The following is a 14656-nucleotide window of genomic DNA, read 5'->3' on the forward strand; positions in this document are numbered from 1 at the left end:
TACCATGTTCTTGAAGCCAGAGATACAACACAGAACAAAAGAGACACATTCCCTACTCTCGTGAAACTGATACCGTAGCCCCGGGAAGGCACACAATAAAAGTGAAAGGCACCAGGGGGAAATGGAGAATGAATTCCCTTACGACCACGACAAACAGTTTGGAATGCCCTGGACTATATAATACACGTTCACATTGATCCAGAATCATTCCCTAATCTCACTGTTCTGTCTGAAACACTGCATTGACCGCCACAAGCGCATCATCACGGAAACGAAGGCAGTGGCAACAGGAAGAGAAAACCTCCATTTCGTGTTCCAGTGAGTTCAGAGGTAACTCATACAGGCACCAGATGTTAAGCTATTCCCATACTGGAATATTCCCTACCAGGTCACACATCATATGATTCTCAGAGGGAACTTTCCAAGAAGGAGGATCTCCTTTTTACTGGCAGTAAGTATATTTCAAAGCAGTTAAACTCATGCCTCTCTGACTGGCATCTTTAAGAAGAAAAGAAAAAAAAAAAAAAAAAAACAACCTCAACTCACTGGAGGGAAAAGAAACAGATCAACTGTCCAAACACGACCATTTATGGGATCTAGAGTCCAAAGAATATCATGTGCTGCATTTTTAAAGTAAAACAAATAAACATTTCCATAACTAAAGGCCATGACTAATTTCTTAGAGGTGTTTTTTTTTTTTTAATAGACGTTAAGATCCCTGGATGTATCGATGTATCTATGGTTTACCAATAAATAATACAGAGCTCAGAACAAGTGTTAGCCATGGTTCCATTTTAAGAATCACAGAGATTTAAGTTTAAAAGCAGGAAAGAATGAGTGTGGAAAAAGTGAATGAGAGAAAAGCCAGACTGTCACCTCACACTTCAGGCCCACCAGGGGGACCCTCCTCTACCATACGTACCAAAAGTCTGCAAATATAAATTGACAGACATACTGCCAACAACAAATTTTTGGTTAGGCTTGTTTCTGTCAAGAGAAGAGTAATCAAGTTAAAAGCCTCAGGAGAAGTTTCCTAAAGGAAATGGCCCCAACCTTCAAGAATTACAGCGTCTCCATGCATCATCGTGACGGGTCCTGTTATATTAATAGCATTTTTAGTAGCAAGATTCTTTTCGGCCAGCCAAGGTAGGAAAGAAGCCATTTTTATCTTCAGAACTAGAATTTAGAGATGAATGCCAAATCTCCTAAATCCTACCGAGAGAAATTCTCAGGGGATGACCTACACAGAGTCAGCAGGAAGTCTGAGGCCGCTAAAGAACAATCAGTTTCTAGGGACTGCTGAAATAGCCCTTGGTTGGAAAGCTTTTCCAGAAAGGTCGGTGACAACCACGAGGGCCCATGTGGCCTTGGTGGAGGACTCAGAAATAACAGAAGCATGAAAACTTGAAACTGCCCGTTGCATGTGACAGACACAATCTCCCCTTGCAGGGACAACCCCCCACCCCCTGCCAGAGTCAACCCCCAGAACGTTGTCCAATCCTTTTCATGTACAAATGTAAAATGCCAGCTACTTCCATTATCTGAGTACCTCCCTGTTCTCGGTTTAACCCTATCGTTTATTTTCATTTCAAACAAACAAACACCCCGTTTGTATTTTACATTTGCACCAGCTTTGTTCCTGTGAAGCAGGAAGCAACTTCAGGGCAGAAAAGTGGCTTTCAATTTCTTGGTGGCCTCTATGGAGGCTAGAAGGGTTCGACTCGAGACAAGGAGTCAGTAAACATTCATGCGTTTTAGTAACAAAAGCAAAGGGTACCTCACCAACGTGATCATGGCACCATCAGCAGGTAAGAGAAGAAAAACTTAAGGTGAGACTGAAATACAAAAGCCAGGATAGAAATTAAAAAGAAGAGCATCAGGGAGAAAAAAAAAAAAAAAAGGAGTACTCAATCTCAAACCAGAAACCGTCACCAGTTTTAAACTCATTAAAACTATCACTTCCTTATGTCGAATGTTAGTGGTTCCTAACAGCTTGCACTTTCAGGGGGCAGTGGGAGGGGTATTGAAAAGGGTGCTGGGTAAGATTTTATTACAAGAATAAATCTCAGTATTTAAACCTCTCTCACACTTTCTTTTCAAAGGTCTGAGTTCTGGCTACTCTAGCCTGCCCCAGGGCCTTTGCCCATGATCTTCCTTCTACCCACAACTCTCCTCTCAGGCATCTACCGCGCTCACGCTCCAGTTCATTGTAATTCTGACTCAAATGCTGCCTTCTCAGGGTGACCTTTCCCGGCCTCTCTACCCAAAATGACCACCCCTCCTGCAGACCTCAATCCTTATCCCTCTTCTTTGTTTTTCTCTTCCTCCTTAGAATTTATCACACTGGTTAACAATGTATTTCACTTATCCTTTTTTATCCTCTGTCCTTCCCCACTACAACCTAAGCTTCAGGAAAGCTGAAAGTTTTGCCTTGTTTACTGCTGTATCCTCAGTGCCTAGAACATTGCCTGAAAGGTAAAAGGTGTAAGGTGCTCAGTGGAAAAATACTGAATGAATGAATGAATGAATGATAAAATGAACTTTCACCTAGGATGCAAAAACTCCTACAACCACAATAAAATGTAGGTGTGAATGTTAACACCACACACACTGGGTAAAAATACCACAGTGTGGACTAGAGCAAAACACACATCAGACTTAAACACGCTGGCCTCTCCCACCAGGGTGCCTTGAAGACACTCCAGTCTTCAACGTGCCTGTTGCTCTGTGTCCCTTCCACCTGAAGACCTGTGTAGGTCCCTCATCTCAGACCATTCGACCCTGCCCCACTGTGCTCCCCTCAACCCCCAATTACCTGGCCAAAGAATGAAGGCCTGGCACCTGCCTCATGTCACTTAATTCTTGCCCTCAATTCATAGCTGCCTCCTCTTCTAAGAGAGGACCTTGCAGGGGTTTAGGGAAAGGCTCAAGAGTCGAGAGGATACCCCTCCCCATTGTGTGGGTGGACAGTGCAGGACAGCTCAGCCTAAGATGATCCAGACACAATGGGGGCATGGGCGACATAGTGGGGCCACAGGCAGGGGGTCATTCCGACAGGGTCAGAAAACCGAGATTCTCAGGGTCTGAGCTCAAGGGCGCTAAAGGGAACATGACTCTCCAACACCACGATCTGTCTCTTAATATGATCAATTCAATTTTTCAAGTAATCACTGCAAATTCCTGTAAATCCACCCAATGAAATACACAGTGAAAAGGTATCTCAAGGAACTTTATCAAGAAGTATGGTCATTAGGGTGGTTCATACATTCATCAGCTAAGTGGTCCTTTCTTAAGGACTGCTTTTTTCAATTTATTAGCCTGCTTAAACTTATAACTACATGTGTACATTGAAAAAAAATGTCAAACTCCTGGCTTTGATAGTTTACTCTAATTATTTAAGAGGCAACCATCAGGGGACACTAGGTGAAGGGTATACTTTCAGTATACGAGTTCCTCTGAACCTGTGATTATTTCCAAATTGAAAAAACAAAGTCTTACCTGAAATATTGTGGTTAAACAAAATTTTTGTTTAAAAGTGAGAGTTCTGCAAAATGAAACTTTAAAAAAATTTTTTTAACGTTTATTTATTTTTGAGAGAGACAGAGACAGAATGCAAGTGGGTTAGGGGCAGAGAGAGAGGGAGACACAGAATGCGAAGCAGGCTCCAGGCTCCGAGCTGTCAGCACAGAGCCCGACGCGGGGCTCGAACTCGTGAACTGTGAGATCATGACCTGAGCCGAAGTTGGACGCTCAACTGACTGAGCCACCCAGGCACCCCTAAAATCTGCTTTTACAGCTTAAAGCCATCAAAAACATTCTAATATAAGTTTCCACAAATTAGGCAATAAGAAATAAGCATGCACTGAGCATCATCTAGCATCTATTATTAGGAAATACAAAGCAAACACAGACCAATGGTCTAAAATGAGGTTGAACTGAGAGGTAGAGTTGAGTGGCAATGCGTTTCTGTCTTAATAAATAAAGTCGTGTGCAAAACTGAGTTGCTATCGTCTGGTGCCAGCCGAGGTTCAGATGCAATATGGCACCAGGACGGACCCTTCCCTCGCTGATAAAAACTAAAAACTTGGGACCAAAGGAAAAAAGCAAGTACCCAAAGACTGCAAAGTGTAAGCAAAAGCAAGCGGACTGGGGAAGGGAGTCAAAACCTGAAGAGGCCGCGCACACGGGAGTGAGTTTCCTGGTTTTCTCTCCCAGCCTTGCCCGGAAGGCGTGCACCCAGCATACCCAGACAGAGGCGAAGCAAAAATTCTCAGGACACGCCCGGCTGTTCTGGCCAGAGAACCAAGGTAAGTGGTCCCTGAAACCAAAGGAGTGAGGGGGATCTCAGAGAACAGAGAGGCGGAGAAGCAAACCCACTCAGGCCGCGTATAAATCCACATGAGTTCCGGGCTCACCCCTCAGAGGCACATGCCTCGGACTGACCCAAAGCAAGACGGCAAAGGCTTTGAGAACTGAATTATGATACAAACCACAGCCCACGTCCCAGACGAGCCAGTGGCACATGTGGGGGACAAGTGAGACCAAAGTGACACTGGAGCCACCACCCACCAAAGGGGAGGCAGAACTTGTGATCTGAACCTAGCCAGGCTGATTCCCTGCCAAAACAGCGAAAAAAGAAAGACCAACATTTTCCGGGTGATTTCAACAGGACTTAGGGTCTCCCGATATAATACTTAAAATGTCCACGATGTATTCCAAAGAACCAAGAAAAGCTAACCAATTCTCAAGAGAAAAGACAATCCATAGATGTCAATCTTCAAGTGACCCAGGTGTTGGCATATCAAACAAAGACTGTTAGAGCCGCTATGACATGGTTGAAACCGCAGCCCAATGTGTTCTGAGACTCCCACGCTAGGAAATGTATGCAAAGCGCACCCAAAGTGATCAAAGGAGTGAGGAAAAATTCGTCGAGGTTAAAATGTTTTTCTTCTGAAATCTCCTCTCCAAAAAAATTAACTAAAATAAAGCAGCTACTCTAACTGTGCTCCCTGAGTAAAGGTAAGCACTCTTGAAATAAATGGAATCCTCAATTGCTTGCAGTGTCTACACAAAATCATTATGAACACAACTATTGTATACGAGCAGAAGAACAGAACACAAAGAAGAAAGGTAAAACGTATTATGATCCAAGAGAGAACACGCAAGCTGCGTCTTTAATCACACTGATGTTACGCTGTCCCCCGTACTGCATGAGAAAACATTCCAGTTAATAGAAAATCACCCCATGGCCAAGGTCTCTGGGCAGAGAGGAACAAAGAAAAATATTCCTGTAACTTTACATTATTCGGAGGAAAAAGGGGGAGAGGGGCGCCTGGGTGGCTCAGTTGGTTAAGCATCCAACTTCAGCTCAGATCATGATCTCGTGGTCTGTGAGTTCGAGCCCCACATCGGACTCTGTGCTGACAGCTCAGAACCTGGAGCCTGCTTTGAATTCTGTGTCTTCCTCTCTCTCTGCCCATCCCTTACTCTCGCTCTCTCTCTCTCTCTCTCTAAAAAAGAAATAAACATTAAAAAATTAAAGAAAAAAAAAGAAAAAGGGGGAGAGAAAGAAGAAGATACAATGGAAACCAGAAAAAACCTCATCATCTTGAGGACTAAGGAGCCTGGAATAATACTTTTATGGTACGGCATGTCAGAGTCCCTAGATAAGTCAAGCGATTCAAGCGGTACCTCAAACACACAGCAGAATGGCCCAGCCCTTTCCCTGAAGAATGGGAAGGCTCCGAGTGGTCAAAGCCCAGTCTTGTGCGTCAGCCTGCCAAGGTTTGTCCTGTTCAGAAGTAGACAATCAAAAAAGAGAATTCTACTGTTGTTGCGGTGGAACATCCCTGGAGCAAAACCCTTCTTATTCTCAGGAAGCAAAACTTACATTTGCGAAGCGCATCCAAGAAACTGGCTTTGAGCAGGTTAAAATTTTCTTTAAGAATATTAATAGTATTTCACTTTCTTAGGGCGCCTGGGCGGCTCAGGCGGTTAAGCGTCCAACTCTTGATTTCAGCTCAGGTCACGATCTCACGGTTCATGAGTTCGAGCCCCCAAGTCGGGCTCCACACTGAGGGTGCAGAGTCTGCTTGGAATTCTCTCTCTCTCTCCCTCTCTCTATCTGCCCCTCCCCTGCACACACCTGCATGTGCATACTTCTCAAAATAAATAAACTTAAAATAATAATAATAATAATAATAATAATAATAATAATAATATTTCACTTTCTCACACACACGTGAGCACACACACTGGCAACTATTCCAGATAGAGCGATTAGGGGAAATTTTAATTTCCAAAAGTTATATTTTTTGGATTTTCTAAAGTTTCTACACTAACCCTGGAATTCATTTTAAGAAAAATAAGTAAAACATGTTAACATGTTATAAGTCCCTGGGTTTTTTGGATAATTGAAGAGAGTGAGGATGTGGGCACTACATTGACAGCTACAACAAACGACACCAAACCCAAACTCAAAACAGATGGCTGGGGAAATTACCTAAGGTAAAAAGAACACCATCTAGCTTGGACTTAATCACGCTTTCCCTACATTCCAACAGCACTCGGCTTGACCTGTTCGCGTGGCGTCCGCGATGTGGTTATTTGTCCACTGATGTGCTGCTCTTGCTTTTTATGCATCCCCTTCCCATTTTATTGTAATTCTCCAGTGGCAGGGACCATGCTCTACCCATCCATGTCATTACTCATTAACACAGCTCTCTTCACTGGGAGTGGTCGCCGCGCAGCCCAACTCGTAACAAGGGTACTTCAAATATAACAACTGTTAGAGCTCACGAGTGGGCCCGAGATGACCCAATTCGCATCAGATTCAAGTCAGAAGGCAACTATGAAAGCCAGGTTTCTCTGTCATTTGGCAAGGACATCGTGAAATCCAAGCATAAGGCATTTAATGATGTATGTAAATTATAATTATTAATAATACAATTTTTTCACTCCCCTGAGGTATTTAAAAACTTATTAAAATAAACATAATGATCACCCTTCTATGACTTGAAAACAGACCTCCACATTTGCAGGAGAAAGGATGAAATGTATTTATTTCAAAGTTAAATTTGAAGCGAAAATCACAAGACAACAGATTGCAAATTTAAAATTAGCTTCTGGTGGGAGGTCTTTGGTTTCAAGCCTGTTTTTTCTCTCCTGGAGGCTGAGCTTGAAGACAGGGGTGGGGGGGGGGGTTGGGGGGGGGGAGAAGCTAAGATTACATGGAGACAAAGTTCTGAAAGTTTCTGCTCAATCTTTACAAACCCATGAAAAATGTTTTTGCCAAGTCACACGCGAGCACCCCTAACATGAGAGACTAAACAGGAAAGTTTTGCAACAAATAAAAGATGATCTTTGATTTAGAAAGATTATTATTTTGACTGTATTTATTTTGCTTTTTAAAGATTATCCAAACCACAAACAAAATATATCATTGTTTTGAATTTAAGATTTTGCAGCTAGGTTTGTCTTTTTCAAACATAATCCAATATAAAGATGCTGAAGCTCAGGGATAAATTTAAAAGACCCCGAGGGCAATTCACAGGGTGAGAAAAGATTTCATAGGTACCAGGCTTTTTCTTTTCTTTTTCTTTCTTTTTTTTTTTTTTTAAGCTTTAATGCTAATGCTTTTGAATTCTTAGATGGGTGTAACCCTAATCCAAAGAAGTGGTTCCAAATTCTTTTTTCCCATGAGCTCCATGCAAGACAGCAATTCCAATTATGCTAAAACATATCTGTCCCTCCCCCCTCCCAACCCCACCTTTGAAGCATTTCCATTAATTCATGCAGACACATATACAGGCTCGAAAATACATATACAAACCTACCTTCCAAGGCAACAGTGGTTCCCAGCCCAACGTGCCCCAAGAGCACTGTGGCATTTAGATACTGAGATTGGAAATGGCCAGGATAAACAGTGACAGGGGCTGGGGCAAGGTATCAGCACCTGTCCCTCGCGAAGGCCGTCATGGTCTCATCTGAGTCTATGAGGAGGTGCCAAAAACCTGGAGAGGACCAAGAAGAGAAAGGAAATGGTCAGCCAGAACACAGAAAGTGGGCCTTTTTTTTTATGGCGCCCATTTTTCTCAATTCTCCAACATCCATCTTGTGTGCAATACCCCACCCCAAATCACACAGTGCAACAGTTGGCCGCAGGTACAAAGTGACAGGCATAATCAGAAAAATAAATAAGTATGAGTGTGTTTATACTGACGGAAAGAAACAGTCCCACGAGCTACGTTATCATTTTGCCCCGTTTCTGTGGACGAAAGTCTCCGATGACAGAAACAGGTTACTTCGGATGATTTCCAGGGCTCTTCTTCCTCTCCACAAGGTCTCAACGGACAGACACACATACAAGGAAACAAGGGAGTCTCAGCTATTACCAAAGCAGGGCTATATTTATAATGAAGGTTGAAGAAAATGTTAAAAGTCAGGAAAACCAAAGGCCTAATTAAATACACAGACCTCGTGGCTTCCATGTTTGCAGCTGGCAAACTTCAGAGACCACTCATGAAGAATATGTACAGAAAAGAACTTAGCAAAATACCTAAACTGTTATTTAACACAGAAGAGAAACTGACAAGGATAACTCCACGAACGTGCAGTTTGGATGGTTTTTCAGCAGCTACTGAGTGAGAAAGGAAGAGAGACTGCGGGTTCCCTGGGGTGGCTGCACCTCACCACTGTCCTCCTGGGCACCCATCTGTGGGGCAGCCCGCTGCAGCCACCCATTACTGGTGTTTTCAGCAAGGCGAGAACACGAGGCACCAAACGCTTAGAGCACGAACGCGGAGAAAACTGCCTATTTTGTGGAAGGCAACCCCACAGGGGCAGCCAATAAATAAATGCACACATCCACAGAGAACAGTAAGTAAAGTTGCGGTTGCTTCCTTATCTTGGAAACCGGGCTATTGAACCTGAAGTTGGTGACTCACGCTTGCAAGAAAGGGAGCACTCGGCCTCGGCAACACCCCATTATTAGCCTACAATACGTGCCCTTTCCATAATATCCCCATCGCTGGCTTGTTCTCACTCTTCCCCTAGGCATCCTCCTGAAGCTGTTCGCTGCAAATTTTCCAATTTTCAAAGCAGTTCCCGAATTGCTTAGGAACTGGCAGAAATTAATAAGCAACAGCCCATTTATATTGAAATGGACTCATTACGGTGCCAGCTGCCAATAATTTGCAAGGCTGGATTCTTGCTGGCAAACGGGGCCTGTGGGCGGCTGCCCTTTCCACCTGCACAACAGAAGCTGATAATGCATTTTCTAAACACTTTTTTAAAAAGTACACATTTTATCTACCAGAACGAAAACTTTATCTATATCCTTGTAATTCCTGAGTAGAAGAAAGACTATGGGGAAGAAGATGAAAGTTACAGAGCATTATTTATAAAACATGCAGGAGGAGTGCCTGGGTGGCTCAATCAGTCGAGCATCTGACTTTAGCTCAGGTCTTGATCTCACAGTTGATGAGTTCGAGCCCCACATCGGGATCTCTGCTGTTAGCGCAAAGCCCGCTTCGGATCCTCTGTCCCCCCTCTCTCTCTGCCCTTCTCCCAACGTGCTCAGTCTCTCTCTCTTTCAAAAATAAATATTTTAAAAAATAAAATAAATAAAACATGGAGGAAAACAAAATTGAGTTGTATCTGGAATCATTTTTGCCTGATCTTGGTGGGAAAAAAAATTTTTACCTGAGACCCAGGGTGCAGAATTGACCTATGACGTGGACTAACGAAGAGCCTCACGTTTGTTCTTTTGCAATCAGCAGATATGCTACGGCTGCAATGTGCCAAAAGGCACCCACTTTGCCCACTGTGGGTTAGCTCCACCGCGGCCTTGAGACTGTGCGCCATGGCACCTTGAGAACTATTAGTCCTCTGAGTTTTCTTCAAGAATCGCAAAGAATTCAGTTTCAATGGAAGGCAGCAATGCACCAAGCTCAGCGCTGGGGGGTTTTGAGCCTGAGTCCTTGCCACATGCATCAGGTCAAATCTCGGCTTCACCATTTACTTGCAGGGTGGTTTGGGGTAAACTGTAAATATCACCCCTCTACAAACAGAATGGCTCCCAGACCACTGGGTTATTACGAGCACTGAGTAAGATCACCTACGTGACATGACTAGCTTAGTGCCTACCCCTTGGTCAGTTTGCAGTAAACGTTAGCTATTATTCCACCGTTATTTAACATTTGTAAGCTGTAAAAATACTCGCTATAGAAGGCCACCGTTACAGGGACTTCCTTAAAACATGATGCCTAACTCACTGAAACTGGGCTCACAAGTCACCTTAAATCTGTTGCGAGGCAACAAGGGAATTGATTAATGCCACCGGAAGATGTGATCTACTCGATCTGTCACAGCGCACGCACTGCACTGACTCAATCTGGCAGCACCAGCGGCCCGTTGACGTTACGCTGATGGGACGTGAACGCGGAATGTACCAGGTTTTTCAGTCTCGTTCTAATTCATCGTCAACTCACACAGTCAGTTTCTGTGTCAGGTGTCAACCAGTTTCCACAGGGAAGTGCATGTGCTGGAGGTGGGAAAGGAATTACCAGAAGGAATCTCAGGTTTCATCTACCTGCAAAAATAGACAGGGCTGAGGGGTCCCGCTGCTTCCACCTTCCCGTCTGATGGGAGCTAACAATATGACGGGTGTCAGAAATAGTGTGTCCATGACAGTTAATCCATAGCTTTTCCTAAAAAGTCTGCCAGGCCGGAACTCTTCTTTTTCACCTTCAAAAAACACTCATAAGGGGCAGCCTGTCGTTTTTAAGTCCTTACAAGTTCCAGACACCAAAGTATATAGAGAAAGGGGTACTGTATTTGCCCTCAAAGTATCCAAGCTCGTGTAGAAGGCTCTATTACGTATGTGACCTTGGGCAAGTATCCATCCTGAAACTCAACAGGGAAAATGTGAGATTATCTCCCTTACTTTCTGACCTACAAAGATTGTTAAAAGACAGAAATTAAAGAATCAACACAAAACATTACAGGAACTATAAAATGCTACATAAGTATGTTCACTCTTTTTTTTTTAATCTTTTAAAAAAATTTTTTTACATTTATTTATTTTTGAGAGACAGAGCACAAGCAGGGGAGGGGCAGAGAGAGAAGGAGACACAGAATCCGAAGCAGGCTCCAGGCTCTGAACTGTCAGTGCAGAGCCCGACGTGGGGCTCGAACTCACAAACCGTGAGACCATGACCCGAGCCGAAGTTGGACGCTCAACCGAGCCACCCATGCGCCCCTAAGTGTGTTCACTCTTAGGCTATTCATCATGACTTAGTGCCCAAAATGATTCCATGATTAGTGAATTAATGAGAATCAGGAAGTTTCCCCTCACCTTGAACCTTAAAAATAAGAAGCAGAGGGAGGAGGGTTATAGAGATCTCGGATCAAAATTCTGAACAAGTCAGAATCCTGAATATTTGTATGTAGTAAGCACCCCAAAAAATAACTTTTAGTATTCACTTAGTCTAAAAACCAGTACTGGATAGACGGATGGATGGATGGATGGATGGATGGATGAATCTGAGTCACTGAAAAATTTTACATGGTTCAGAAATTAAAGAAAATTCACTGGTCATCTTCTTTACTTATTTTTATACCATTACTTTATTCAACAAAGGACTCAGTAGTGTGTGACTTTCCAAGATACATGATCTAAACCAGAATAGAAGAAATTACTACAAGCCAACTCAAATTGGGAAAACATGGCACTTATAAAATTCGCAATTCCAAATCAATTGCTCAGAAGAAGGATGAATGTTCTTGGTACTAAAATCAGACAGGAATTCCCACTGAGATCCTCTGAGGCCACTGTGATACGATAAGCAATGCCGTGGACCACATCCTTCCACATGGGCTCAGGGACACATTTCATACGGACGTTTCTTCTTGATAGCCGATTAAAAAAGAAAATCACAACTCAGTGACAGAAGTTCTGAAGAAGCAGGACACTGCTGAAGAGCAGAGAGGCTGCATCCTTCCAGGAAATTTTCCTTAATCACTGTTTGCTCTCCACAGAGTGCTGAGGGGTGGTGAGCTTAAGGTAGGGTTCTCTGGCTCACGCCCAACTATCACTGTGTCAAGCTATGACAATCATCCCCATCTGGCATGAGGGGAGGGTTCCACAAGGGAGGAGTCTGTTTGCCTTGTGTGAAAACGGACACTCCAGGCCCATCTTCCCCTCCCAGGAGAACCATGTGACCCCTAAGGGCAGAACCAGGATTCTTATCACAGAAGAACGAGCCACGATGGGGGCTCCAAACTCCTAGCGCATGAATGACATACATGGCTTCAGCCTGGCCACATTTTCAAGACAGGTGAAAACAGGCACCCAAATCGGCTGAACAAAATCCCTGGAAGCTCCCATATCCAAACACTGCACTAGTTTCGAGCAATGCTATTTCCTAGTAGATCCAACTGTATCCCGAGGTAACTGAGGAAACATGTTCATAGAATCAGTATTTTTAAGCCAGCTATAAGTCAAGGAATCTCCGCTAAAATAATAACTTTAATTTTAGAACGGTGAATCTTTGGCAATACTTAACCAACAGGTTCAGCTGGGACAGACATTACCATATTTCATAGGAGTAAAGTCAGTGTGTTTCAAAGTGAAGTAACATGTTCTACCCCAACTAAGCGCGATCTACCATTTATGGAATGCTTACTATCTGTCTGGCAGTGAGTCAGTGGCTTTAGGCCAAAATACTCTTCTAAGTTTCCCTCAGTTCTTGGTGTTTATTGTCTTGCAGCTACAGTTGGACACTGGTAACTGCCCATGCATACAACTCCAACATTGCATCACGCACTACGAAGCTCCCTCCCAGCTTCGTCCAAGGGTGTTTGGAAATCGTCAGTCCCAAGGGGCTGTGTTACACAGCTGGCCATCAAATCTCCCCAAATATCCCACAGCCCAGCCCAACAAGGGCTCAAATGGCACCCAGCTTACTGAAATGGACTTAACAGCTTTTTCAGGACAGACCATGAGAACCACGTAATTTCTCAAAAATCTAAGTAGCATCATTCCCACTAGGAAGCCATGAAGCTGCTGAACACTTGAGAATTCCACCCAACATTCCTGGAGTAGTGACCATGTGGTATCAGAGCCTGCTCAGCTCAATTTCAAGTTTGAGTCACGTCAAAAAAGCACATCCATGTCATTGCAAGAGGGAACAGAACATTTGATCTCCAAAGAAAATGGATGTGGACCACAGTTAACTGCTAATGCTGACATGTGTCCTTCAGCATTACACCACACTGTGGCTTAACTTCACAGGGTGTTCCCAGTACCCGGGAGAGGAGAGGACTCTGTCGAAAGTGCTTCCATACCTCCCGTGAGACCTAACAGACTGTACCATCTTAAACCGCACACGAGAATAATCCTCTCCAGAACACATCAATGCCTTAGATAGGAGAGATTTCAAATGACGTCTTTCCCAAAATCAAGTCACCCAGGTCTCTTTCCTTGAGCAGACCTGCCTCCCTTTCCCATTCCAGCTGGAGAAGGCCTCCCCAGGCACAGGAAGAAGCCTCGTATCCCAAGCCACTGGGTGACATGGGCGTGGTGGGTTAGAGCAGTTCCTCTTTCACTGTCAAAGGCTACGGTTCCAGAAGGGAATTTGGTTTGAGTTCTTTCTGGCTTTCCATGCCGCGGTGTGTAGCCTGGAGACAGGGGAGTCTCCACTCTGAAGGACACGGCCTTAGCTGAGAGGAGACTCTCAGGCTAAAAACAGACACCTTCTCCAGGCCCTCCCAAGTGACCCAGCCCTCGAGAAAGGGCAAGCTGCCACTTCCACGCTGGTCTCCCACCCCTACAACCTGGCCTCTCCCTTCACCTGTTTTCTCGCCGAGCAGCCAGGAGGGACGTCTCTCAGCCCAAAATATAACTGAGATGTCATCGGGGTCAGAGCAGGATGTGGTCTTCCTGGCGATTTTATTCCATTTGCCACCACACAGACGCAACAGTCCCCTGACCTGGAGCTGCCTTTCCCACGCAGAATGGGAGGGCCACTCTGTGAGTCAGGGAAGAGCTCCCTGGGGGAGGCCATGCACCCAAGCAGCCGGTGTGGCAACTGTGCCTGCCAGCAACGAGGATCAGGACCGCCTTCAACAGCATAGAAGAGACAGAAAACACCGCCAGCCTCTCTGGAGAGCTTATTGGGCTGGGGCGCACCAAACTCGCACAGTTGGTCTCTCGTGCTTGAGCCTAAAGGGTCCATCAGAGTCACTCCCCCACCCCAGCTGGTACCCCTTCCTTGGCTCATCTCCTGCTGCTGGTGGTATTTGTCTTGGCAGAAGGCATGTATGAGACGGCAACATTCTCTAAGAGAAAATGGCCAAAGAGATTTTGGTAAACCAGATACTAAGGATGGAAAGGAAGGAAGAGAAGCTAAAAATACGAAGTGAGTGTGAATATTGGATTAACAACATAATTTAGTACCAAAACTCAATGAGCAAGTATGACAGCTGGCAAATGTAGCTGCCCTACATAAAAAGTGACGGTGTAATGGGTCCTGTGCAATACCATTGGTAAGGGGACAGTAGGAACATCAATCCCGATACGTGTTTAGATGGTAACGTAGAATTTTAATCAAAGACTAAGGAAAACATTTTAGTGCAGCAAAGAATCTTCTACTTC

At 44.3% G+C, this 14656-nt stretch overlaps 1 protein-coding gene across 10 annotated transcripts in view; it reads right to left on the minus strand.

Moving 5' to 3' along the window:
- The window catches only part of TIAM1 (TIAM Rac1 associated GEF 1), a 394514-nt gene that overhangs the window by 138476 nt on the left and 241382 nt on the right, over positions 1-14656 (minus strand). For all 10 annotated transcript variants that reach the window (XM_086675833.1, XM_086675832.1, XM_086675835.1 and 7 more), the window contains one exon: positions 7836-8012. Coding sequence is in view for 3 of the 10 variants with exons in the window: in XM_086675838.1 (XP_086531964.1) it covers positions 7836-7889 (54 nt within the window). In the remaining 7 variants the exon portion in view is untranslated. The remainder of the gene's footprint in view (positions 1-7835; positions 8013-14656) is intronic.

Source organism: Puma concolor, chromosome C2 (assembly GCF_028749965.1).
Source record: "Puma concolor isolate L17-30 chromosome C2, mPumCon1.1.hap2, whole genome shotgun sequence".
In the NCBI taxonomy this organism is placed as follows: domain Eukaryota; kingdom Metazoa; phylum Chordata; class Mammalia; order Carnivora; family Felidae; genus Puma; species Puma concolor.